General features: G+C 41.2%; 1 protein-coding gene across 1 annotated transcript; it reads right to left on the bottom strand.

Moving 5' to 3' along the window:
• Positions 1 to 5,238: 5,238 nt before the first annotated feature.
• LOC131938815 (armadillo-like helical domain-containing protein 3) lies at positions 5,239 to 26,277 on the bottom strand. The gene is made up of 27 exons (XM_059297011.1): positions 26,111 to 26,277; positions 24,341 to 24,482; positions 23,914 to 23,970; positions 23,605 to 23,670; positions 23,426 to 23,506; positions 22,919 to 23,026; positions 22,743 to 22,835; positions 22,522 to 22,596; positions 22,334 to 22,420; positions 22,159 to 22,215; positions 21,954 to 21,997; positions 21,734 to 21,794; positions 20,364 to 20,410; positions 20,150 to 20,225; positions 19,771 to 19,846; positions 18,685 to 18,813; positions 18,539 to 18,597; positions 17,313 to 17,378; positions 16,919 to 16,988; positions 16,502 to 16,562; positions 15,420 to 15,508; positions 15,022 to 15,104; positions 14,491 to 14,617; positions 14,078 to 14,153; positions 12,366 to 12,444; positions 6,523 to 6,639; positions 5,239 to 5,640 (listed from the first exon to the last, which is right to left on the bottom strand). Exons 2-27 carry the CDS (start codon positions 24,467 to 24,469, stop codon positions 5,548 to 5,550), a joined length of 2,106 nt encoding a protein of 701 aa, XP_059152994.1. The 5' UTR covers positions 24,470 to 24,482; positions 26,111 to 26,277; the 3' UTR covers positions 5,239 to 5,547.
• Between the last annotated feature and the right edge of the window lie 104 nt (positions 26,278 to 26,381).

The raw sequence follows: 26,381 nt of genomic DNA, 5'->3' as shown, positions 1-26,381 counted from the left end.
AGACAACATTCATAGAGAACAGGAATTAAAAAAATTGGCCAGTGATCTCCCCCCACCCCAACCCTCTTCACACACACAGAGCAACCCCACTCCCACACAGAACAAAAAAAAATTTAATTGGCCAGTGATTTCCTCTCACATACCCTATGCCCCCTTCAAACTCAAAGAGCGCAAACTGTTTAAAAACTGGCCAGATCTCTCCCCCCCCCCCCCCCCACACGCGGGGTTGCAGTTGCCACTAATAGAACTTTGCGTGTCACAACCTTCGTACAGAGCAAGATCTATAATTAGCATGTGTGACGTCCTAACAATGGCGCTGCTGTAGTTTTCATCTATGTTCCACGCTGGGGCGTGTCTTCACCAGGATCACGTGGTCATTATTCGGGATCAAAACAAGAGGTTGTTATGCCCTTCCCCCCCCCCCCCTCACCATCAGGGGCTGGCGGAGTCCATCACACCGCAAGTGACACGTGGTCAATCGGCCAATCTCTAAGCCAAGGATTAACTGTCCTGTTTCACCCCTCCCTCCCCCCTATCTGGCAATAACCCCACCCCCTTTAAATTCCATTATATACCTATACTGTCCTCAGTAGCGTACGCAGGGGGGAGCAGGGGGAGCGGCCGCTCCCCCTCTGGCCATTTTCAGCAAAGTGGCGCCTTTTTGAAAACTTTTTAAACTCAAAGTTTTAAACAATGATGTTTGTTAAAAAATTATTTTTGGTCGGCACATCTATGTAAATCACAAGATTTCTTTTCATGCAGCAATTAAGCAGAATTGTACTATTCTAGTAGCGTCTACGTTTACAACACGTATTAACAGCTGTATCAAGTTTGTCATTCTAAAAATAACCATTACGATGCATTGCAATTTTTAAAAACCTTTACGTGTAGTACCATTTGGCAAGAGGGGTGTTAAGTTTAAGGCAACTGCATAATGTATTTGCTTAAGAATAATTGATCTAGAAAATATTATACATAAATCTTCACACATAATTACTTTATATATATACAGTTTTAATCGTGTAATTAATAAAAAAAAAATTACAATACAGACACAAATACAACTGATGTGGCACCTCTATTAAAATTTACTTATGGGCAAACTGCGTAGTGGTGGGGACATTTTGACAAGGTCAACAACGTCGTCACGATGAAGTAGTAGTATTATGACAGTTTGGGCGATAGTGATTACGATTACAAATTATATGAAACAGCTGTAAAAAAATAGTGTCATAATACCACTGCTACTTATTTAAATCTATTTCTGAATCAGTATATATGAGTAATTGAATATGTATGTTTAGAACAGTCATCTAAAAACTGACGCTATGTTCACTCTGTTCACCACACACACACACACACACACACACCTCACCACCACAATTGTGTAGAGCGACATTAATGTCACACCTAGGTATACACTGGGTTGGATAATTGACCTAAAGTGACCGGACAGTGGTGAATGAAGTTGAACCCCCTCCCTCCCCCCCCCCCCCCCAACCCACCGCGAACTGATCTGTTAAGTACATTTGGGAAAACGTGTAACGATGTACCAAAGTACCATGCCGCAAGAATCATATAATTTGAATCAGGTAAAACTCTGTGAATATTGTTTTTGCACTTACCAGTAAAAAGGTGTGTGATCAATACAGTGATCTAACCCATACCTGATCACTATGTTAAAAAAATGATCTTTAAAAAACACAAACAGCAGTAGTTAATTAAAAGATCTTTGATCTGAACTAAAAGACCGAAAATTTAGTTAAATGTAAGCTATTATTCTGGGTGTTTTTCTATAAAATTTAAAGCGTGTTTTTATACCAACTCTGATTTAAAAAACTTTCATTATGCTGTAATACTTTAGCATTTATGATAACGATATATTTAATTCTGATTGTAACAAAAAAGAAATTGAAAACACGAATACAGTTAAACAATTATATTACATTCTAAAGTAATTATTGATTTGTTTTGACATTTATAATTAAATATATAGATATATAAATATTTATATTAAGAGCGTGATTATGTCCCCTATTTCGCTTGTCTTAATTAATGTCCAAGGAATTATTATGTAAATTTTTTTTACAAGAATTACAAAACAGATTGTGTTGCGTTTATTGATTTTGGTTGTATATATATATATATATATATATATATATATATATATATATATATATATATATATATATATATATATATATATATATATATTGTTTACAATGATACATTTTTTGTTTTGTCGGCCTACATTGTGTGTTTTTTCTTATTTCTTCAAGTGCTACATACAATTTATTTTACATCATAGCGAAGTAATTACAGCTAGTAATTATATATATATATATATATATATATATATATATATATATATATATATATATATATATATATATATATATATATAATACACGTGTTAGAACGTGTTAAATATTCGGCGCCTTTTTTTTATCATTTCGCTCCCCCTACAACGAAAACCTGGATACGCCTCTGACTGTCCTCCTACCTACCCATTCCCAGCTCCATACCCCACCCCTAACGGATCTAAATGACTGGGGTGGGAGGTACGTGAATGTGGGCCCTACTCATTTTTTGCAGGGGGTAACTGACGAGGGTCTGTGGTTCTTTCATGAATTTTGTCGAGGGGGGGGGGGCACTTGAAACTCTTACACTGGTTAAAATATACATAAATTATCGATAATTTTACTTTATCCTGCCTGAGGTATGGTGGATGTGCTCATCGGGGGGTGGGGGGGGGGGGGAGGTGCATGCTCCCTCGTTCATGTGATGGCCATCACGTGACGGAGCAGGTCGAGCTGCCATCTGGTGTCATCTCGACACGTCACAAGACTGGCCAGTTGAACTCAATTTATTTCGTCCAGTTTGAAAGCGGAAATCGTGATAAAGCGGAAATCGTGATTTCCAAGTTATAAAAATGGCGGCTTCAACACGTGAGCTTATTGTTTTAGTTAGTCGCATTCAGTGCAGAACGTTGTCTGCTCTGAGCAGGGGAGGATAACCCGATATTTAGTGAAGCCAGAGTTACAAATATACTTTGTTAGAGGATAACCCGATTTTTTAGTTAAGCTAGAGTTTTAAAAAAATGTAAAATTTAATGAACATTATAGTATAGGCCTGATATTTAATGATGATGCATTTAAAAAAATTGAAGTCAATGTTTTTTTTAAATTAGACATAGGATAGAAGCCGTCCTTGCATTCTATTCTTTCAAATGTAGTCGACAAAATATTGACTTAAGTATAAAAAGCAGATCAGTACTAGCGATCAGATGGGTATCGTGACCGCCTTCTTACACATGGGAATATCGTGACCGCCTTCTTACAGATGGGAATATCGTGACCGCCTTCTTACAGATGGGTATATCGTGACCGCCTTCTTACACATGGGTATATCGTGACCGCCTTCTTACACATGGGAATATCGTGACCACCTTCTTACAGATGGGAATATCGTGACCACCTTCTTACAGATGGGAATACCGTGACCGCCTTCTTACACATGGGAATATCGTGACTGCCTTCTTACACATGGGAATATCGTGACCGCCTTCTTACAGATGGGAATATCGTGACCGCCTTCTTACAGATGGGTATATCGTGGCCGCCTTCTTACACATGGGAATATCGTGACCGCCTTCTTACAGATGGGTATATCGTGACCGCCTTCTTACAGATGGGAATATCGTGACCGCCTTCTTACACATGGGAATATCGTGACCGCCTTCTTACACATGGGAATATCGTGACCGTCTTCTTACACATGGGAATATCGTGACCACCTTCTTACAGATGGGAATATCGTGACCGTCTTCTTACAGTCCGTGGTCATGTGTATTATCCAACCCTTATATTCAAACGTTATCTCCCTTTGGTTGGCGAATAGGGCAGTCGTTGCAATCATTTCAATGATTAAGTTTAAAATCAGACATTTTTGCGTTGCTTTCGGAGAAGAAAGTATGCAGAAGGAGCCAATAAATTGCTAATTTGGGAGGGGTTCAAAACTGAGTAAGAAGATAAGCCACAAACAGACAGTAGGACAGACATACATTGTAAAGAAGGTACAAAAAAATTTGAGTCCATTTTGTTTTTATTTCATTCAAAGATTTGATCCAACCAGTTTTGTCATGACTGGTTGGATTAAAGATTTGATCCAACCAGTTTTGTCGTGACTGGTTGGATTAAAGATTTGATCCAACCAGTTTTGTCATGACTGGTTGGATTAAAGATTTGATCCAACCAGTTTTGTCATGACTGGTTGGATTAAAGATTTGATCCAACCAGTTTTGTCGTGACTGTTTGATTGAGCACAGATACGGTGTGGCCTTGAAACAAAACAACGGTACTAAGTCCTAACTTTTCTACAAATCCTCCTCATGTCCTCTCGCTGTGAGGTCCTAACTAGCTGAATACAGCTGGACAATAGGACTGGATTATGTCCTACAGCTGATTTTGACATCAGAGTCTAATAGTGTGACATACTCCAACATGACATGACATATTACCAAAATAAACTTGCGCCATTGTATGACAACATACAACATACAACAGCAACCCAACCTGGCTGAGATCACCTACACCAAACCTTGTATTTACAGGACCTTCAAATAAATAACTCATTTCTCCCACAATGCAAAGCTATAAAACAACAGGCAGGTATTGCACAAAACATGGGGGGTGGGGCAGGGATGTGTCACATCAAATTACAAAGACTTAAAACTAGGGTCAGACCCAGAGCAGGTGGGTATGAAGGGTCAGACCAACATCTTACAAAGAAATCTAAAACCAACATATCCTATCTCGGTCAATTTTTTTACATAAAAATCTCAGACCAATATATTCATCATATATTTGACATTTTCTTTTGAAAAAATATCTACACTTTGACCAAATAGTGGCAGAGACTGGGCCCCAATATAGAAATACGGGGCAGACAGTTGGAGCGCATGACATGAAGGACAACTCCATCAGGGCATCTCATAGAATGGCAGATAGCTCCGTCAGGGCATCTCATAAGATGGCAGACAGCTCTGTCAGGGCATCTCACAAGATGGCAGACAGCTCTGTCAGGGCATCTCACGAGATGGCAGACAGTTCCGTCAGGGCATCTCACAAGATGGCAGACAGCTCCGTCAGGGCATCTCACGAGATGGCAGACAGCTCCACGAGATGGCAGGCAGACAGTTCTGTCAGGGCATCTCACAAGATGGCAGACAGCTAAATCGGGGCATCTCACAAGATGGCAGACAGCTCTGTCAGGGCATCTCATGAGATGGCAGACAGCTCCGTCAGGGCATCTCACAAGATGGCAGACAGCTCCGTCAGGGCATCTCACGAGATGGCAGACAGCTCCACGAGAGCCTCTCACGAGATGGCAGGCAGACAGTTCTGTCAGGGCATCTCACAAGATGGCAGACAGCTAAATCGGGGCATCTCACAAGATGGCAGACAGCTCCGTCAGGGCATCTCACAAGATGGCAGACAGCTCCGTCAGGGCATCTCACAAGATGGCAGACAGCTAGATTGGGGCATCTCACGAGATGGCAGACAGCTCCACGAGGGCATCATGCTGCTGTGTGCTCAGATTACTCACAGACTTCCTTACGTCACATATTATACTGCGCACCTGCAACATTAACAGTTGTGTCAAAAAACATTCAATAATTACACACTCACCACCCCTACCCTAACACCAACCACCAACAACTGGCACCAACCACTGACACCAACCACTACAACCAACCAACCACCACCAACCACCACTACCAACCACCACTACAGCCAGTGCACCTACCACCACAACCAACCACTGACACCAACCACCACCACCAAGCGACACCAACCAGTGACACCAACCACCACCACCAACCAGTGACATCAACCACCACCACCAACCAGTGACACCACCAAGCACCACCAACCACCACCACCAACAAGCGACACCAACCACCACCACCATCAAGCGACACCAACCACAGACACCAACAACCCCCACCAACCACTGACACCAACCACCACCACCAACCACAGACACCAACCACCACCACCAACCACAGACACCAACCACCACCACCAACCATAGACATCAACCACCATCACCACCAACCACTGACACCAACGACCACCACCACCAACCACCCCCACCAACCAGTGACACCAACCACCCCACCAACCACTGACACCAACCACCACCACCACCAACAAGCGACACCAACCACCACCACCAACCACAGAAACCAACCACCACCACCAACCACCACCACCACCAACCACTGACACCAAACACCCCCACCAACCACTGACACCAACCACCACCACCAACCACAGACATCAACCACCACCACCACCAACCACCACCACCAACCACCACCACCACCAACAAGCGACACCAACCACCAGCACCAACAAGCGACACCAACCAGTTACACCAACCACCGCCACCAACCACCACCACCACCAACCACCCCCACCAACCACCCCCACCAACGACCACCAGCAAGCAGTCTACCTGGTGTGTGAAGAAAGCCGTTTCCCTGGGTTTCTCACTGTACCTCTCAAACTGGTCCAGGCTGTCCTGTAGCTTCAAGGTCAGCGTGTCATAGTTACCTCGTACAACCTCCAGCACCTGCACAAAGACACAGTCAAGTTACTTTGTACAGACACACGCACACAGACACACAGACACGTTACTTTGTACAGACACAGACACAAACACAGACACATTACTTTGTACAGACACAAACACACAGACACATTCACACAGACACACAGCCAAGTTACAATCTACTGTGTCCAGATAAAATGTGTCGGCTACCACTCGCCCAGATACTAGCTGTCACAACGTGTCAAGTGACATCACAGATTATCCTATCTCGTGTGTCATAGTTACCCTACTTGTCACTGTCACAACGTGACAAGTGACATCACAGATCATCCTATCTCGTGTGTCATAGTTACCCTACTTGACACTGTCACAAAGTTCCACCCTAACCTGGGAGTCTCTGGGTGACGCCATCTCAGACATTCCCACAGACCCAAACTCCACATGGAATGTACACATGCGAACGGCTTGCTCTAAGAAGTCGATTGATTTTAGAGAGTAGTTGCCCTTGCTGCCAGAGTTCCATAAGGGTTTAATCAAGTGCCATTCAATAATGGCAGGAGCCGATATCCACTGGATCAATACACAACCTTTCTAACTTTAGGGCAAGGCAGCTAACGGTAGTTTTCAAACTCAACCTTCAACCAGCACACCAAGGTGCGCAAGACGTCTTCGGCTCTCCATGCCTTATGTTAGTTACATTAGCCTCGCATAGTCCCACGTCGTCGTCCCCCGTCGCCCCCCCCCCCCCCCCCAGCCCAGTAGTAGGATACATTCGTGTCTTATCTTTTAAAACTCACTAGTTATAGGATACATTCATGTCTCATGATTTTACCCCCACCCCCCACCCCCCGCCCAGTTGTAGGATACATTCATGCCTCATGATTTGTCTTTTTTTTTAAATTCCACCAAGATAATACGTGTACTAGGTCCTAATGTGGGCCGGTAAATCCCACAAAGCTACGTGTTTTTGCTCCTAACAATTCAATTAGCTGCCCGCTACAGGCGCCAAAAGAATGGCCCACTAGTGTCTAGGACTACTAAAGAGATTTCTGACTGAAGGCACATGCAAATAAACTCATTATTATTCAATGCTTCTACACGTATCTACAAGACAAATCTACACGCATCTATAGGACAAATCTACACGCATCTATAGGACAAATCTACACGCATCTATAGGACAAATCTACACGCATCTATAGGACAAATCTACACGCATCTATAGGACAAATCTACACGCATCTATAGGACAAATCTACACGCATCTATAGGACAAATCTACACGCATTTATAGGACAAATCTACACACATCTATAGGACAAATCTACACGCATCTATAGGACAAATCTACACGCATCTATAGGACAAATCTACACGCATCTATAGAACAAATCTACACGCATCTATAGGACAAATCTACACGCATCTATAGGACAAATCTACACGCATCTATAGGACAAATCTACACGCATCTATAGAACAAATCTACACGCATCTATAGGACAAATCTACACGCATCTATAGGACAAATCTACACGCATCTACAGGACAAATCTACAAGCATCTATAGGAAAAATCTACACGCATCTATAGGACAAATCTACACGCATCTATAGGACAAATCTACACGCATCTATAGGACAAATCTACACGCATCTATAGGACAAATCTACACGCATCTATAGGACAAATCTACACGCATCTATAGGACAAAACTACACGCATCTATAGGACAAATCTACACGCATCTATAGGACAAATCTACACGCATCTATAGACGAATATTGTGCACGCACCTACTGAGCTCCTGAGACACCTAAGGACAACAAGTAAAACATGTATGCAGCAAACCTTTATTTAGTCTGCTTTAACACACTAGACCTTAGAAAATCTGAAACAGTGTGCTTCCCCCATCCATTGATACGCCGATCCCCTTCAAGACTACTAACGTTTTTCTGCCACAGTCGCTTGATTACTAAACAAAAAATTCTACCCCCCCCCCCCCTCCCCCCACCGGATTGGTATCAGCTAATACTACACGCCAGTGACAGTTTGATCCAATAAGTAAAGTCTCTTCCCCCCCCCCTCCTACCTAAACCCCACCGAGAGGACCCAACCAAGTGAATTTATGTCTTTTTTAAAACAGAAGCCCATTGTTAGGTCATTCATCCACACATAGGGACCTTCATAGCTAGCCACTGGCAGGGAGATTTTACACACTTCCCACTAACCTGCAGCCAATGTGTGACCACTAGCCTGCAGCCAATGTGTGACCACTAGCCTGCAGCCAATGTGTGACCACTAGCCAATGTGTGACCACTAGCCAATGTGTGACCACTAGCCTGCAGCCAATGTGTGACCACTAGCCAATGTGTGACCACTAGCCTGTAGCCAATGTGTGACCACTAGCCTGCAGCCAATGTGTGACCACTAGCCAATGTGTGACCACTAGCCAATGTGTGACCACTAGCCTGCAGCCAATGTGTGACCACTAGCCAATGTGTGACCACTAGCCAATGTGTGACCACTAGCCAATGTGTGACCACTAGCCAACGTGTGGCCACTAGCCTGCAGCCAATGTGTGACCACTAGCCAATGTGTGACCACTAGCCAATGTGTGACCACTAACCTGCAGCCAATGTGTGACCACTAGCCAATGTGTGACCACTAGCCAATGTGTGACCACTAACCTGCAGCCAATGTGTGACCACTAGCCAATGTGTGACCACTAGCCTGCAGCCAATGTGTGACCACTAGCCTGCAGCCAATGTGTGACCACTAGCCAATGTGTGACCACTAGCCTGCAGCCAATGTGTGACCACTAGCCTGCAGCCAATGTGTGACCACTAGCCTGCAGCCAATGTGTGACCACTAGCCAATGTGTGACCACTAGCCTGCAGCCAATGTGTGACCACTAGCCAATGTGTGACCACTAGCCAATGTGTGACCACTAGCCAATGTGTGACCACTAGCCTGCAGCCAATGTGTGACCACTAGCCAATGTGTGACCACTAGCCAATGTTTGACCACTAGCCTGCAGCCAATGTGTGACCACTAGCCTGCAGCCAATGTGTGACCACTAGCCTGCAGCCAATGTGTGACCACTAGTCAATGTGTGACCACTAGCCTGCAGCCAATGAGTGACCACTAGCCAATGTGTGACCACTAGCCAATGTTTGACCACTAGCCTGCAGCCAATGTGTGACCACTAGCCTGCAGCCAATGTGTGACCACTAGCCTGCAGCCAATGTGTGACCACTAGCCAATGTGTGACCACTAGCCTGCAGCCAATGAGTGACCACTAGCCTGCAGCCAATGTGTGACCACTAGCCAATGTGTGACCACTAGCCTGCAGCCAATGTGTGACCACTAGCCAATGTGTGACCACTAGCCTGCAGCCAATGTGTGACCACTAGCCAATGTGTGACCACTAGCCTGCAGCCAATGTGTGACCACTAGCCAATGTGTGACCACTAGCCAATGTGTGACCACTAGCCTGCAGCCAATGAGTGACCACTAGCCTGCAGCCAATGTGTGACCACTAGCCAATGTGTGACCACTAGCCTGCAGCCAATGTGTGACCACTAGCCAATGTGTGACCACTAGCCTGCAGCCAATGTGTGACCACTAGCCAATGTGTGACCACTAGCCTGCAGCCAATGTGTGACCACTAGCCTGCAGCCAATGTGTGACCACTAGCCAATGTGTGACCACTAGCCTGCAGCCAATGTGTGACCACTAGCCTGCAGCCAATGTGTGACCACTAGCCAATGTGTGACCACTAGCCAATGTGTGACCACTAGCCTGCAGCCAATGTGTGACCACTAGCCTGCAGCCAATGTGTGACCACTAGCCAATGTGTGACCACTAGCCTGCAGCCAATGTGTGACCACTAGCCAATGTGTGACCACTAGCCAATGTGTGACCACTAGCCTGCAGCCAATGTGTGACCACTAGCCTGCAGCCAATGTGTGACCACTAGCCTGCAGCCAATGTGTGACCACTAGTCAATGTGTGACCACTAGCCTGCAGCCAATGTGTGACCACTAGCCTGCAGCCAATGTGTGACCACTAGCCAATGTGTGACCACTAGCCTGCAGCCAATGAGTGACCACTAGCCTGCAGCCAATGTGTGACCACTAGCCTGCAGCCAATGTGTGACCACTAGCCAATGTGTGACCACTAGCCAATGTGTGACCACTAGCCTGCAGCCAATGTGTGACCACTAGCCAATGTGTGACCACTAGCCTGCAGCCAATGTGTGACCACTAGCCTGCAGCCAATGTGTGACCACTAGCCAATGTGTGACCACTAACCTGCAGCCAATGTGTGACCACTAGCCAATGTGTGACCACTAACCTGCAGCCAATGTGTGACCACTAGCCTGCAGCCAATGTGTGACCACTAGCCTGCAAGCAAATGTGTGACCACTAGCCTGCAGCCAATGTGTGGCCACTAGCCTGCAGCCAATGTGTGACCACTAGCCTGCAGCCAATGTGTGACCACTACCCTGCAGCCAATGTGTGACCACTAGCCAATGTGTGACCACTAGCCAATGTGTGACCACTAGCCTGCAGCCAATGTGTGACCACTAGCCAATGTGTGACCACTAGCCTGCAGCCAATGTGTGACCACTAGCCTGCAGCCAATGTGTGACCACTAGCCAATGTGTGACCACTAGCCTGCAGCCAATGTGTGACCACTAGCCTGCAGCCAATGTATGACCACTAGCCTGCAGCCAATGTGTGACCACTAGCCTACAGCCAATGTGTGACCACTAACCTGCAGCCAATGTGTGACCACTAGCCTACAGCCAATGTGTGACCACTAGCCTGCAGCCAATGTGTGACCACTAACCTGCAGCCAATGTGTGACCACTAGCCTGCAGCCAATGTGTGACCACTAACCTGCAGCCAATGTGTGACCACTAACCTGCAGCCAATGTGTGACCACTAGCCTGCAGCCAATGTGTGACCACTAGCCAATGTGTGACCACTAGCCTGCAGCCAATGTGTGACCACTAGCCAATGTGTGACCACTAGCCAATGTGTGACCACTAGCCAATGTGTGGCCACTAGCCAATGTGTGACCACTAGCCAATGTGTGACCACTAGCCTGCAGCCAATGTGTGACCACTAGCCTGCAGCCAATGTAAAGTTCTACGGCTAGTACTTGTTTGACCATTGACCTGTCTGGAGTTGGTTATATCCATAGATCAGTGTCGTCCCCACCCCCATGAGACACTACAGTATAACACCTTGCTCATGTGGTCCATGGCCTCAAGAGACTGGTTAGACAAGTTTCTATGTCAGCACACTTACACATACATACACACACAAGTCAGGAAATTTTTTAAACACACACACTGACACACATCAATGTGGACTGTTGGTTGTATATAGTGGACACTGGTTTGTATATAGTGGACACTGGCTTGTATAAGTTTGACATTTGCTTGTACATAGAGGACAGAGCCCAAATAAATGACTCCCACCCCGTGTAGAACCTCCCACCCCGTGTAGAACCTCCCACCCCATGTTAGAACCTCTCACCCCATGTAGAACCTCCCATTCTATGTAGAACCTCCTACCCCATGTAGAACCTCCCATTCTATGTAGAACCTCCCACCCCATGTGACTTTAAAACCTCCCACCCCATATAGAACCTCCCACCCCATGTAGAACCCCCCACCCTAGACCCCACAGGATCCCCCCTATACTACAGGTGAGGTGATGTAAGTGACTGACCTGCTCCTCTGTCAGTGAGGACAAATGGTTGGCAGCTGCCCAGGCATCCACTTTAGGTGAGAAGTGGTTGATGATGGCCCTGTGACAAAAACATCATCAAGTCAAGACAACTCTACCTGTGACAACCACATCATCAGTCAAGACAACTTTACCTGTGACAACCACATCAGTCAAGACAACTCTACCTGTGACAACCACATCATCAGTCAAGACAACTTTACCTGTGACAACCACATCAGTCAAGACAACTCTACCTGTGAAACCATATCAGTCAAGACAACTCTACCTGTGAAACCATATCAGTCAAGACAACTCTACCTGTGAAACCATATCAGTCAAGACAACTCTACCTGTGACAACCACATAAGTCAAGAAAACTCTACCTGTGACAACCACATCAGTCAAGACAACTCTACCTCTGACAACCACATCAAGTCAAGACAACTCTACATGTGACAACCACATCATCAGTCAAGACAACTTTACCTGTGACAACCACATCAGTCAAGAAAACTCTACCTGTGACAACCACATCAGTCAAGACAACTCTACCTGTGACAACCACATCAGTCAAGAAAACTCTACCTGTGACAACCACATCAGTCAAGACAACTCTACCTCTGACAACCACATCAAGTCAAGACAACTCTACATGTGACAACCACATCATCAGTCAAGACAACTTTACCTGTGACAACCACATCAGTCAAGACAACTCTACCTGTGACAACCACATCAGTCAAGAAAACTCTACCTGTGACAACCACATCAGTCAAGACAACTCTACCTCTGACAACCACATCAAGTCAAGACAACTCTACATTTGACAACCACATCATCAGTCAAGACAACTTTACCTGTGACAACCACATCAGTCAAGAAAACTCTACCTGTGACAACCACATCAGTCAAGACAACTCTACCTCTGACAACCACATCAAGTCAAGACAACTCTACATGTGACAACCACATCAGTCAAGACAACTCTACCTGTGACAACCACATCAGTCAAGACAACTCTACCTGTGACAACCACAGCAAGTCAAGACAACTCTACCTGTGACAACCACATCAGTAAAGACAATTCTACCTGTGACAACCACAGCAAGTCAAGACAACTCTACCTGTGACAACCACATCATCAGTCAAGACAACTCTACCTGTGACAACCACAGCAAGTAAAGACAACTCTACATGTGACAACCACATCATCAGTCAAGACAACTCTACCTGTGACAACCACATCATCAGTCAAGACAATTCTACCTGTGACAACCACATCAGTAAAGACAATTCTACCTGTGACAACCACATCATCAGTCAAGACAATTCTACCTGTGACAGCCAAATCATCAGTCAAGACAACTCTACCTGTGACAACCACAACAGGTTAAGACAACTTTACCTGTGACAACCACATCAGTCAAGACAACTCTACCTGTGACAACCACATCAGTCAAGACAACTCTACCTGTGACAAGCACATCAGTCAAGACAACTCTACCTGTGACAACCACATCAGTCAAGACAACCCTACCTGTAACAACCACATCATCAGTCGAGACAACTCTACCTGTGACAACCACATCAAGTCAAGACAACTCTACCTGTGACAACCACATCAGTCAAGACAACTCTACCTGTAACAACCACATCAAGTACACAACCAAAACCAGTTTATTGAAAATTCCTTAAAGCCCAGCTCTATTTACCTGATATTGACGAGGTGGCTGGTCAACTTGGTGGCTGAGTCCTTGTGATCACTCTCAGCAGCCGCATAGCGCAGCGCTGAAACATCATTAAAACCATCAGGTTAACATATCATGGAATAAACATTGTCAAAGATCTTGTGCACCCACCCATGGAATAAACATTGTCAAAGATCTGGTGCACCCACCCATTGAATAAACATTGTCAAAGATCTTGTGCACCCACCCATAGAATAAACATTGTCAAAGATCTGGTGCACCCACCCATGGAATAAACATTGTCAAAGATCTGGTGCACCCACCCATGGAATAAACATTGTCAAAGATCTGGTGCACCCAGTGATAGCATAAACATTGTCAAAGATCTTGTGCACCCACCCATGGAATAAACATTGTCAAAGATCTTGCGCACCCACCCATAGAATAAACATTGTCAAAGATCTGGTGCATCCTGATGATCTCATAGTACAGCTCGTCATAGCTTGTAGGGTTGGGCAGGAAGGTGTCACCATAGGTGACAAACAGGTTGAAGATGTTCACAACCTGAAACATCAGCAACAGTAGACATTCACAACAAAGTTTTCATTAGCTGCAGTCAAACACAGGTATACCATCTCCATTCTATCATGTTAGCTGCAGTCAAACACAGGTATACCATCTCCATTCTATCATGTTAGCTGCAGTCAAACACAGGTATACCATCTCCATTCTATCATGTTTGCTGCAGTCAAACACAGGTATACCATCTCCATTTTATCATGTTTGCTGAGTCAAACACAGGTATACCATCTCCATTCTATCATGTTTGCTGCAGTCAAACACAGGTATACCATCTCCATTCTATCATGTTAGCTGCAGTCAAACACAGGTATACCATCTCCATTCTACCTTGTTTGATACAGTTAAACACAGGTATACCATCTCCATTCTACCTTAACAAGTCTTACCTTAGAGGCCAAGTGAAAAATGTTCTGTTTTTTCACTAGCTGGGATTCATTAGCCAGAAGAAATTTTAACAAATTGATCAAAGCTGAGGACAGAAACATGCAGAAAAATTGACCAAACCTGAGATAGAAAATATTTATGGGATAAATTTGTTTTTTTACAAATTGATCAAAGCAATCAACATTTTTATTGTTCCTTATCAAGATGTTTTCTTGGTATGTTATCCTGTGATTATCTATTTAATATTGTCTGCAGTGCCAAAAATAAAGGGTTGGTGTAACTAGCAATAAAAAGGGTTGGTGTAACTAGCAATAAAAAGGGTTGGTATAACCAGCTATGTAAAGGGTTGGTATAACCAGCTATAGAAAAGCAAGTGAACTCCATGCACTAATGGCATTACCTGTCCAGAGGTGCTTCCAGGGATATTGTATGCGCACTCTGAGCTTCTTCTGGTAACACAGGACTCGATGGATGATGCCCAAGCAGCGACTGAAATAGATGTAACATGTAGGTAGGGTTAGGTTACAGCAGCCACTGAAATAGATGTAACATGTAGGTAGGGTTAGGTTACAGCAGCCACTGAAATAGATGTAACATGTAGGTAGGGTTAGGTTACAGCAGCCACTGAAATAGATGTAACATGTAGGTAGGGTTAGGTTACAGCAGCCACTGAAATATATGTAACATGTAGGTAGGGTTAGGTTACAGCAGCCACTGAAATAGATGTAACATGTAGGTAGGGTTAGGTTACAGCAGCCACTGAAATAGATGTAACATGTAGGTAGGGTTAGGTTACAGCAGCCACTGAAATAGATGTAACATGTAGGTAGGGTTAGGTTACAGCAGTTAGTCACAAGATGCAGTTACAAAGCAGTCATGTGTCTTTATGTGTCAGGTATAAAAGATCTTGGTGCATCAAGCAAGATCTATGCATCAGGTATGGGATAACTGTGGGTCAGATAGTCAAGATCTTTGTGCCAAGTATTAAAGATCATTAGTGCCAAGCATTGAAGATCTAGAAAATTAGAAAATGCTTTTTATCCTTACAAGCCGACTTGCTGCGTATCATACGCCGCTATTTAGTTTTTTTATTATCTACTTTTCAGTAATTCATAATTTGTGAATTTGACAGTACCAATGCTGCCACTGAATATATTTGCTTTAAAACACTATCAGTAGCTCGTTAAGGACGATACCCCCCCCCCCCTTTCCCCAACCCCACCCCCGTGAAAGCAGCCTCTTAGTTATCTCCCCTAAGTTTAAAATCGTTTCAAACAAAATTATCTGCCCCTAATAGCCATCACTAAACCCGGCTCTACGATTGTAAACTTTTAACATGAACCACAGCTCACCAGACCATGTAGGGGTGGGGGTGGTAGGGAGCGCTGCGCTTACAGCTTGGTGTTTTCTATGGTCTCCAAGAAGAGAATTATATATATAGAAGGTCTGTCTGACAATAGGCCCCAAGTGTGGAACACTTACAGATACAGCTCCATTGGGAAGGTTTTCATTAGGTGGCTCAGGATAAACTCAACCATTAGATCTGGAGATGGAAACAAAAACGTGTCACTGTGACTACAAAAATAAAAGAAGCTACCAGACTCCAGATCCTAATTAAAGCCTGGAGGTCTGGCATAGATCTAGTTATATTTCTCAGTGAAAGGTTTCTCTAACAATAAGACCATGGCATGTGACTGGTGTAAAATATCATGTGGTCAGAGAGCAAACCTGAGTGCCTGATGAAAGTCAACACTAATCTATCCTCAATGTTGGAGGGTACGACCAATCTTTGATTGTCTGACTAACATGCTGATTTGTAAGACTGTAAGTGACTAACATGCTGATTTGTAAGACTGTAAGTGACTTACATGCTGATTTGTAAGACTATAAGTGACTAACCTAAGAGAGAAGAAACCAATGGCCTGGATGGGGGGTGCAGCTCTGTTGTCACTTTTCTGTGTCTCATGGGCTGAAACAAGGGTCAACCATTTCAATACATGGGTCAACCATTTCAATACAAGGGTCAAACATTTCAATACAATGGTCAAACATTTCAATACAAGGGTCAAACATTTCAATACAAGGGTCAAACATTTCAATACAAGGGTCAAACATTTCAATACAAGGGTCAAACATTTCAATACAAGGTGTAGATACAACATCCATGTACAGTAAGGCTCTACTCAATGAACCAGCTCAACAAACTAGGCTCTCTCTAAACTGTGATGGGGGGCAAGTGGTAGCACGAGTGAGAAAAAAATATAAACTTAGAAGAGGCAGATGAAAGACTTACCATTTTATGTAGAGGTACCCGAAATGTCATGTTGGCATCATGCATGATAGAGTTGGCATACTGGTCCTGTTTGATCAGATACAGATAGTAATGCATTCATCTGATACAGCAGACATCACCAACAACAACAGACATCACCAACCTCATCAGACATCACCAGCCACATCAGACATCACCAGATAGACATCACCAACCACAACAGACATCACCAGCCACATCAGACATCACCAGATAGACATCACCAACCACAACAGACATCACCAGCCACATCAGACATCACCAGCCACATCAGACATCACCAGATAGACATCACCAACCACAACAGACATCACCAGCCACATCAGACATCACCAGCCACATCAGACATCACCAGATAGACATCACCAACCACAACAGACATCACATCACCAGCCACAACAGACATCACATCACCAGCCACAACAACATCACCAGCCACAGCAGACATCACATCACCAGCCACAACAGACATCACCAGCCACAACAGACATCACATCACCAGCCACAACAGACATCACATCACCAGCCACAACAGACATCACATCACCAGCCACAACAGACATCACATCACCAGCCACAACAGACATCACATCACCAGCCACAACAGACATCACATCACCAGCCACAACAGACATCACATCACCAGCCACAGCAGACATCACCAGCCACAGCAGACATCACATCACCAGCCACAACAGACATCACATCACCAGCCACAACAGACATCACATCACCAGCCACAGCAGACATCACCAGCCACAGCAGACATCACATCACCAGCCACAACAGACATCACATCACCAGCCACAACAGACATCACATCACCAGCCACAACAGACATCACATCACCAGCCACAACAGACATCACATCACCAGCCACAACAGACATCACATCACCAGCCACAACAGACATCACATCACCAGCCACAACAGACATCACCAGCCACAACAGACATCACATCACCAGCCACAACAGACATCACATCACCAGCCACAACAGACATCACCAGCCACAACAGACATCACATCACCAGCCACAACAGACATCACCAACCACAACAGACATCACATCACCAGCCACAACAGACATCACCAGCCACATCAGACATCACCAGCCACAGCAGACATCAGGAAACCATTAAAGGACCAACTGGCGTACAAAACAAAGTGCATTCAGTTAGAGGAGAGAAATCCTGAGCAGGACTGACCTCAGCAATACAAGTGAGTATAATTAAGCAGAGTTTAGCATTGTTGTATCGAGTTGGATCTGTGGATACAATGGTATATAGATATAGTACATACAACAATACCCTAGGAAAAAGCTAGGTGCTGAATGAGAGAAAGAAACATCTACCTTTTGTGTCCTGTGTAACTATAGAGCTGTACTGCAAGAATGTCACCAGGAGGTTTGTTGGCTGGGTGACATTTGCAGTGGCGGGAGGGGATGGGCTGGCTGGTCTTTCTTGGGTAGGGGAACCTGAGGCTAGACACAAACAAACAAAAGATCAGGTAATATCTAAGTTAGTTTAAGACGTCACCTCCAACTTCAGAAGCTGACATAACTAACAAAGTTGTAAAAGTTATTCAATTGAAAAAAAATCAAGCAAAATTGTGTTGTCCTTTTTTTAGCGCAATTTCCATTCTGGAGAATTGCGTTTATTAACTCGTCATTTCTGGGAATGGATGGATAAATGAATGAATGTATGGATGAATGTGTGTCCGGGCTTTAAGTCGTATCTCCTCCTCAACGAAGCAATATCGATGACTAGTTCCAAAAGCAATTATGTTAAGCAAGTTACGAGAATGAACATAGGCCATAAAAATTCCGGGTTTCTTTCATGGATTTCCCGGAAAAGCCAAAAAACCTCAAAAAAAAGCAGTTTTTGGCCCATATCTCGGCAACCAGACCACTTAGCGACTTGAAACATGTACCAATCGATTCCTGCCATAATTTAGAACAATATTGCCGAAGAAAGTTTTCAAAAATATCCTTTCGTTCGGTCACAAAAAATTTTTTGAATTAATTAAAATTTGGACCGAATTAGTAGGCATTTTATGCAACCACACCACACGCGTCATCACGTTCAATAGCTGCGCCATCACGTTCAATGGCTGCGACGTCACGTTCGGTAGCTGGGCGCGCAATAGTTTTTAGTCATGTTACTCTATTGTAAATAAAACATGTAAAATACTGAAAAAAATTAATAAAAAACGTTTTAATAACTAACCAATGGTTTTACTAACCCTGCTCTTGATTTACGCTACGACAGAGCTATTTTTAGATAACACAAGGAAATTGCGCTAAAATTGTCACTAGACTTTTTTTAATTACTTGTTTTGTTACCTGTGCCCTGGCACATCTGTAAGTCAAGAAGTTTACAGTACATAAATCTCTCATTGCACTAAGATGTATAGACTAGAGTTGATGAGAAAAACATACCATCAGAGAAGGCAGGAGGGGAGGCAGGAATGACTGGTGACAATGGTGGAGTTGTTGCTGGTGTTGGTGTGTGAGACTGAAAGAAAACATTTATCTTCTACACAAGAGCATTCAATACTTAAATGTGTACAACCTTAACACAGGTGTGTTGTACTGGTGTAAGGTGGACACAGCATAGTGTGTTGTAAACTTAGATATTTACATATAGTAAAACAGCATATTTTTTTTACTTAACATTTAAGCCTAAAGTTAATCAGTGAGAGCATAGAACTCTTCAATCCCTCACACCCATAACAAAATCTTAAAATCACCACAATTTAATTTTAGGATGCAGCTTTTTTAAAAATGTAGCTCAATGATAAGCCAAATTTGTACCTACATGTGTCAAAGCTGTGATAAAATTCCTATTTAAGTGAACAGCTTCATACAAAGCCAGAAGTAAAGAATCGTTTGCTCTGAAACAAATGACATGGATTAGCTTTTTTTTATGAAAACATTTTGTGTTTACATCATTTCATTAAGAAAGTTATTAAAGAAAAGAAAACAGCCTCTGATGAATTAAAAACCACAATTTGACAGCAAGAAACAATTACCTGATCAGCTCCATCTTCTTTTCTTCACCAACAAACATACTCCCCACCTGAAACATTGGTTCAAGTAAACATTATTTTCTTCACCAACAAACATACTCCCCACCTGAAATATTGGTTCAAGTAAACATTATTTTCTTCACCAACAAACATACTCCCCACCTGAAACATTGGTTCAAGTAAACATTATTTTCTTCACCAACAAACATACTCCCCACCTGAAACATTGGTTCAAGTAAACATTATTTTCTTCACCAACAAACATACTCCCCACCTGAAACATTGGTTCAAGTAAACATTATTTTCTTCACCAACAAACATACTCCCCACCTGAAACATTGGTTCAAGTAAACATTATTTTCTTCACCAACAAACATACTCCCCACCTGAAACATTGGTTCAAGTAAACATTATTTTCTTCACCAACAAACATACTCCCCACCTGAAATATTGGTTCAAGTAAACATTATTTTCTTCACCAACAAACATACTCCCCACCTGAAACATTGGTTCAAGTAAACATTATTTTCTTCACCAACAAACATACTCCCCACCTGAAACATTGGTTCAAGTAAACATTATTTTCTTCACCAACAAACATACTCCCCACCTGAAACATTGGTTCAAGTAAACATTATTTTCTTCACCAACAAACATACTCCCCACCTGAAACATTGGTTCAAGTAAACATTATTTTCTTCACCAACAAACATACTCCCCACCTGAAACATTGGTTCAAGTAAACATTATTTTCTTCACCAACAAACATACTCCCCACCTGAAATATTGGTTCAAGTAAACATTATTTTCTTCACCAACAAACATACTCCCCACCTGAAACATTGGTTCAAGTTAACATTATTTTCTTCACCAACAAACATACTCCCCACCTGAAACATTGGTTCAAGTAAACATTATTTTCTTCACCAACAAAATACTCCCCACCTGAAATATTGGTTCAAGTAAACATTATTTTCTTCACCAACAAACATACTCCCCACCTGAAACATTGATTCAAGTAAACATTATTTTCTTCACCAACAAACATACTCCCCACCTGAAACATTGGTTCAAGTAAACATTATTTTCTTCACCAACAAACATACTCCCCACCTGAAATATTGGTTCAAGTAAACATTATTTTCTTCACCAACAAACATACTCCCCACCTAAAACTTTGGTTCAAGTAAACCTAAAGTATTAACAGCTGCCAACAGGAAAACAATTCCCTAATTAAGTCAACCTATCACTAATGCTGCAGGGTAAAGTCAATAGGACTAGCAGCTGACCATCGACTAATTAATTGCAGGCATTGATAAAATGTACTTAGACCTCCGGCTAAATAATTGCAATCAATGACAAAATCTACTCACCATGCTGGCTATAGCTGAGAACCATCCAGTTGACGGCTCGTCACTTTGATTTGCGTACTCTCTACAGATATTCAAATAAATTTTGTACATGACTATACACATTATTTTTATAAATTTGATGTTAAATTTACATAGATATTCAACTAGACACATCTACAACATGTACACATCTACAAGAAATAACCAACAACTAGATAGAGATGTACAACAGATAACTGACCTGTTAAACTCAGACAATAAATGAGACACAATCTGAGCATAGCCCTGTGAATAGAAGTCAATATTTGGGGCTTAGAATTAGTATATTTTAAATGTAAGGTTTATACATTCTTCAAATCTATGGAACACCATCTACATCATAGAAATGATTTGTAGTACTTAATCTTAAACCAAAATTCCAAGTTAAAAAACTTTATTTATCATACCGTAAGTGCTAGCTCATCATCTAAGATGGACAACTTGACAACATATGGATTAGCTGACTGAAAATAAAGGAGCTTAATTAGAAACAGATGATTTTTACATATTGGAAACATTATACAAGCAATAGGACATTTTCATGAAAAACCAAACAGCTTATAAAAAAAACTGAAACATTACCTCATACTTCCTATACTGCACAAGTAACGTCAACAACAACACAGCATCTTGTCCCAGGAGAGGTCTCTGATTACGATTACCCAGTATCTGAATCATTAATTTTACATTGAAATATACTGTCCCACACCAAGTAAATGTTGATACAGAAATAAAGGATCACACACTACATAAATATTGATACAACTGACCTGTACCAAAGATTCAAAAACACTGTTGATTAGGACATACTCAAGCATGGTGTTTTGGCTGATATTGTCTGTAGCCTGTAAATACATCACAGAAATGCATTTGTCAGCAGCTGGAAAATATCTTATGGAAAAAGTGTATGTCCTAACATTAAAAGCCTTCAGCCAAGCAATGATGAGTGAAATCAAAAACCTTTATTTGTACAACTTTGACTACAACTTACAGTAACCAAAACCAGCATGAATTTCAATGCCAGCTGTTTGAGACAAGTGGGGCATTCCTCTGTCAGGAAAGAATTGATGCTCTCAATCAAACACTGAAAAGATATACACACATTAACTTATGAATGAATGACAGTATCAGATGTATCCTGAGAGTCAATAACACCATTGGACCTACTTGCAGAATGGATTCAGCAGAATCAAAGCCAACAAGAAGATTGATCACATCAAAGCCGTAGTTGCCGTGGTTTTTTTTAAACATTCCCCTCACTAGTGCACATAGAGTCTGAAAGAAATGCTTCTTGTTAAACTGTTACATATATATTGTATAAAGTATTTTCATCCAATAGTAAGAAAAGCTGTGAATAATTAATGACATTAAAAAACGATATTTTAATTCAGGCCACATGAGTTACAACTGCATCAAATTTCCAATGAAAGATACAGCTCAAGCTGTAATTGGTTTTGTATTGTTTGATTGGTTTTGCTTTTCATTATATTGAAAGCAAATGACTTATTGGAAACTTGAAGTTTTCTAAGAATAATATGAGTGTCTAGGATAAGGTGCAGTATCTATATACTTAACTAAATCAGATAATCTTTAATCAGGTAAATAACAGAAATTAGAACATGAATCAAAATTAAACATACACTCTTATTTAAGTATAGCAATGTTCTTACTCACATGGAGAGCATTAATTTTTCTAATATTATTATCTCCTTTTAGTGCTTCAGTAGCCCGATAAAATAACAAGTTCAAATTTTCCTGTACAAAACAATGTGCAAAAATTAAAAAGTTGATACATGAATTACATATACAATAAATTTTTTAGGTATTATGTAACAATTAATTTATGTACAAACCTTAATTTCTAATAAACTCTCTCCATTTAATTTGTCGATTTCACTTTCGATGAACTGAGCATTCACCTTAAAGAAATTAATTATATGTAATTGGCTTTTGTAGGTTAACAACATTGGGAGATTTTAAAATTTGTTAAAATTAAAAGAAATTTGATGTTGAAAAATCATTAACTTTTAACATGTTACAAGAAATGGAATTACGCACAAGAAATAATAAATATATATGTATCCTTTTAAGATTATTTAACTTCACACTCTAGCACAATGGGCTTCAACTACCAAATTAATGGAGTGTTTGAAATAACTTACTTTTAACAGAAATAATTCATCCCAAAAATTAGGATTTGTTGTTGAAGGATCTTCACCCTGAGTTTTAAAAAAAAAACTTGGCTATATTATTCACATAAACAGATATAATATGATGTATTAATACATGAAACGTGGAGAAACATACAGTTTTTCTGAGGCGCCCAAAAAATCAATTTCTAACAAAATTAGAAAACCTATATGACAAACATTTTTCTATTTACTTTGTGTCGTTTGTAGTAAAAATAAAAATGAAGTTCCAATTCTAAACACGTTATGACAATACACAAGTTATCATGTGAAGAGATATTTAAATCATCATTAAAGAACAAAATTTACTGATATAGCTTATTTCAGGTGCAAATACAAGAAAACATAACCCTCTTAACTACTAAAGAAATTAGTTTATTCAATGATAGCAGAAACTTACATGGAAGAATGTTTCATAAATCTGAACAACTTTTTCTTTAAAAACCATCTTTTGGTTACTGCTTCTTCTCATCAAGATTGAGTGAGGCCTGTCCTTCCCTGCTATATTAACATTACTTTCTTGGCTCATATTTAGCTGTCAACTAAAAATGATAAAGAATATTATATGATTTCATCTGTTCAATTGTTTTTCATAACATCTTCTAGTTTTAAAAGTATTAATAGGATAATATCTTTTTAAAAACCCGGCATAACATACACTGTAGAAAGAAATTGATCAAGGCTAGTTTTATAAAATGCATACAATGGCAGAAAGCATTATTAAAAACAGAAAATGTCCTAAAGATATAATGAATGAACCAAAACAAAATAAATCACATTTTAGATATTTTAAAAATGTATTAGGCCTAATGTTTTAATGATGTTCATATTCACGCTTTATTAACTTTTTATTCACCAAGGTAAGTATTTTGTCCATGTACGGCATTTACTAATTAATACTGTAAGCCTAGGCCCAAGGTTAAAAATAAAATCTAATTTATATGGCCAATTAAATCGTAATAATATAAATAGCCTATTATAAATATATCAATGAAAACCAGTGAAAATAATAATACCAGTCAAATTTGAAAGCACAATAAATAATTAAGTAGTTACAAGAACAGTAATGCTAAGTCTAGTAATAATAGGCCAGCTCTCACTAATTCCATTGATCATCACAAAATAAAAAACTTAAACAGTAGATCGTTGTAGTTCAGGGCTGAAAATTCCTAAAATCCCAAAGCAGGTGAAAGATCAATAATTAGGCTTAATTAGCCTAATTCGAAAATAGATTAAAAAAAACTAATGTTAATTGAAATAAAAACACATTATTAATAGTGACAGAGATTACTACTGTACAGCCTTAATCACAATAGCCATGATATAACCAGGGAGTCATGTTAAAAAAAATTTAGAGTGACCCCTTTTTTTATACCAATTTCATTACAACTAGTACAACAGCTTTTACACTTTTTAATGACACACGAAAGCCCATTTTGGTTACATCCAAATCGATATTGAAAGTTTTTCACATTGTCCAAACTTCACCAACTATTGCGTTTAACCTACACTAAAGGAAGAAAATTTTTTCATTTTTTTTCGGCTATAAATAGCGTCGTTGTCTACAGTAGACTTAAATGAGGGGGAAAAACCTGTTTCACGTGGCAGGTTCAGATAATCATTTTAATTAAGCAAAAAACTACCCACGCTATGCTACAATCTGGTAGCTAAATTGCCAAGGGAGGCAACACCCAACACCTTTTTTAGTTGAATTTTTTCCTTAAATAGCCTAATAAAATCATTATAAAATATTGGCTAATAATTATTTTAACTTGTACATTCATTTGTTGGCAGTTCACACCAATGATTTGCATAATAAATATAATAGCCTAACTAAGCCCTAAGTGGCTACGTCTGTAAACTGAAAGTTAGTGTAAATGTAGATCTAGATGTAGTCAGTCAGTGGCTGAGACCATTCCAGGGGTAGGGGTAGTGAGAGATGACAGTGCCACTATGTAGGGTTTTTGGTTTTCTTTATAAGTTTATTTCAAAATGTTAGCCTAATTCAAACAGACAAGGAAAATAGATCTAGATTCTAGTCTAGAAAAATCTGCAATCTTCAATCTAGAAATCAAGGCCTAAGCCCGGACTAAGCCGGGCTAAATTCTAAATTTTTTCTAGAACCAAACTAGAGTAGAGATTCTATACAAATAATAAAAAATAGATTTACCATGCACATTTAAAATAGATTTCATAGCTATACTAGTTTTCTTGGTTCTTTAATTTATATGTGATCTATCTAGATCTATATATAAGAATAGATCTCTTATTGCTCTTGTCTTCTTAATCTTATCAGTTCATGCACTCAGCAAACCGTAGTAAACAGTCACGGATGTAAATAATCGATTCTCTAGTACAGCAGGGGTTCCGGTTGGTAGTCATGCACAAATGGACATCTAATTTATTTTAATTGAAAATTGTTAATTTTCAGCATAAAATAT

The sequence above is a fragment of the Physella acuta genome, unplaced genomic scaffold (genome assembly GCF_028476545.2).
Source record: "Physella acuta isolate Inbredline_101_S28 unplaced genomic scaffold, ASM2847654v3 ptg000257l, whole genome shotgun sequence".
Lineage (NCBI taxonomy): Eukaryota > Metazoa > Mollusca > Gastropoda > Physidae > Physella > Physella acuta.
This window is presented reverse-complemented; position numbering and strand designations above follow the sequence as displayed.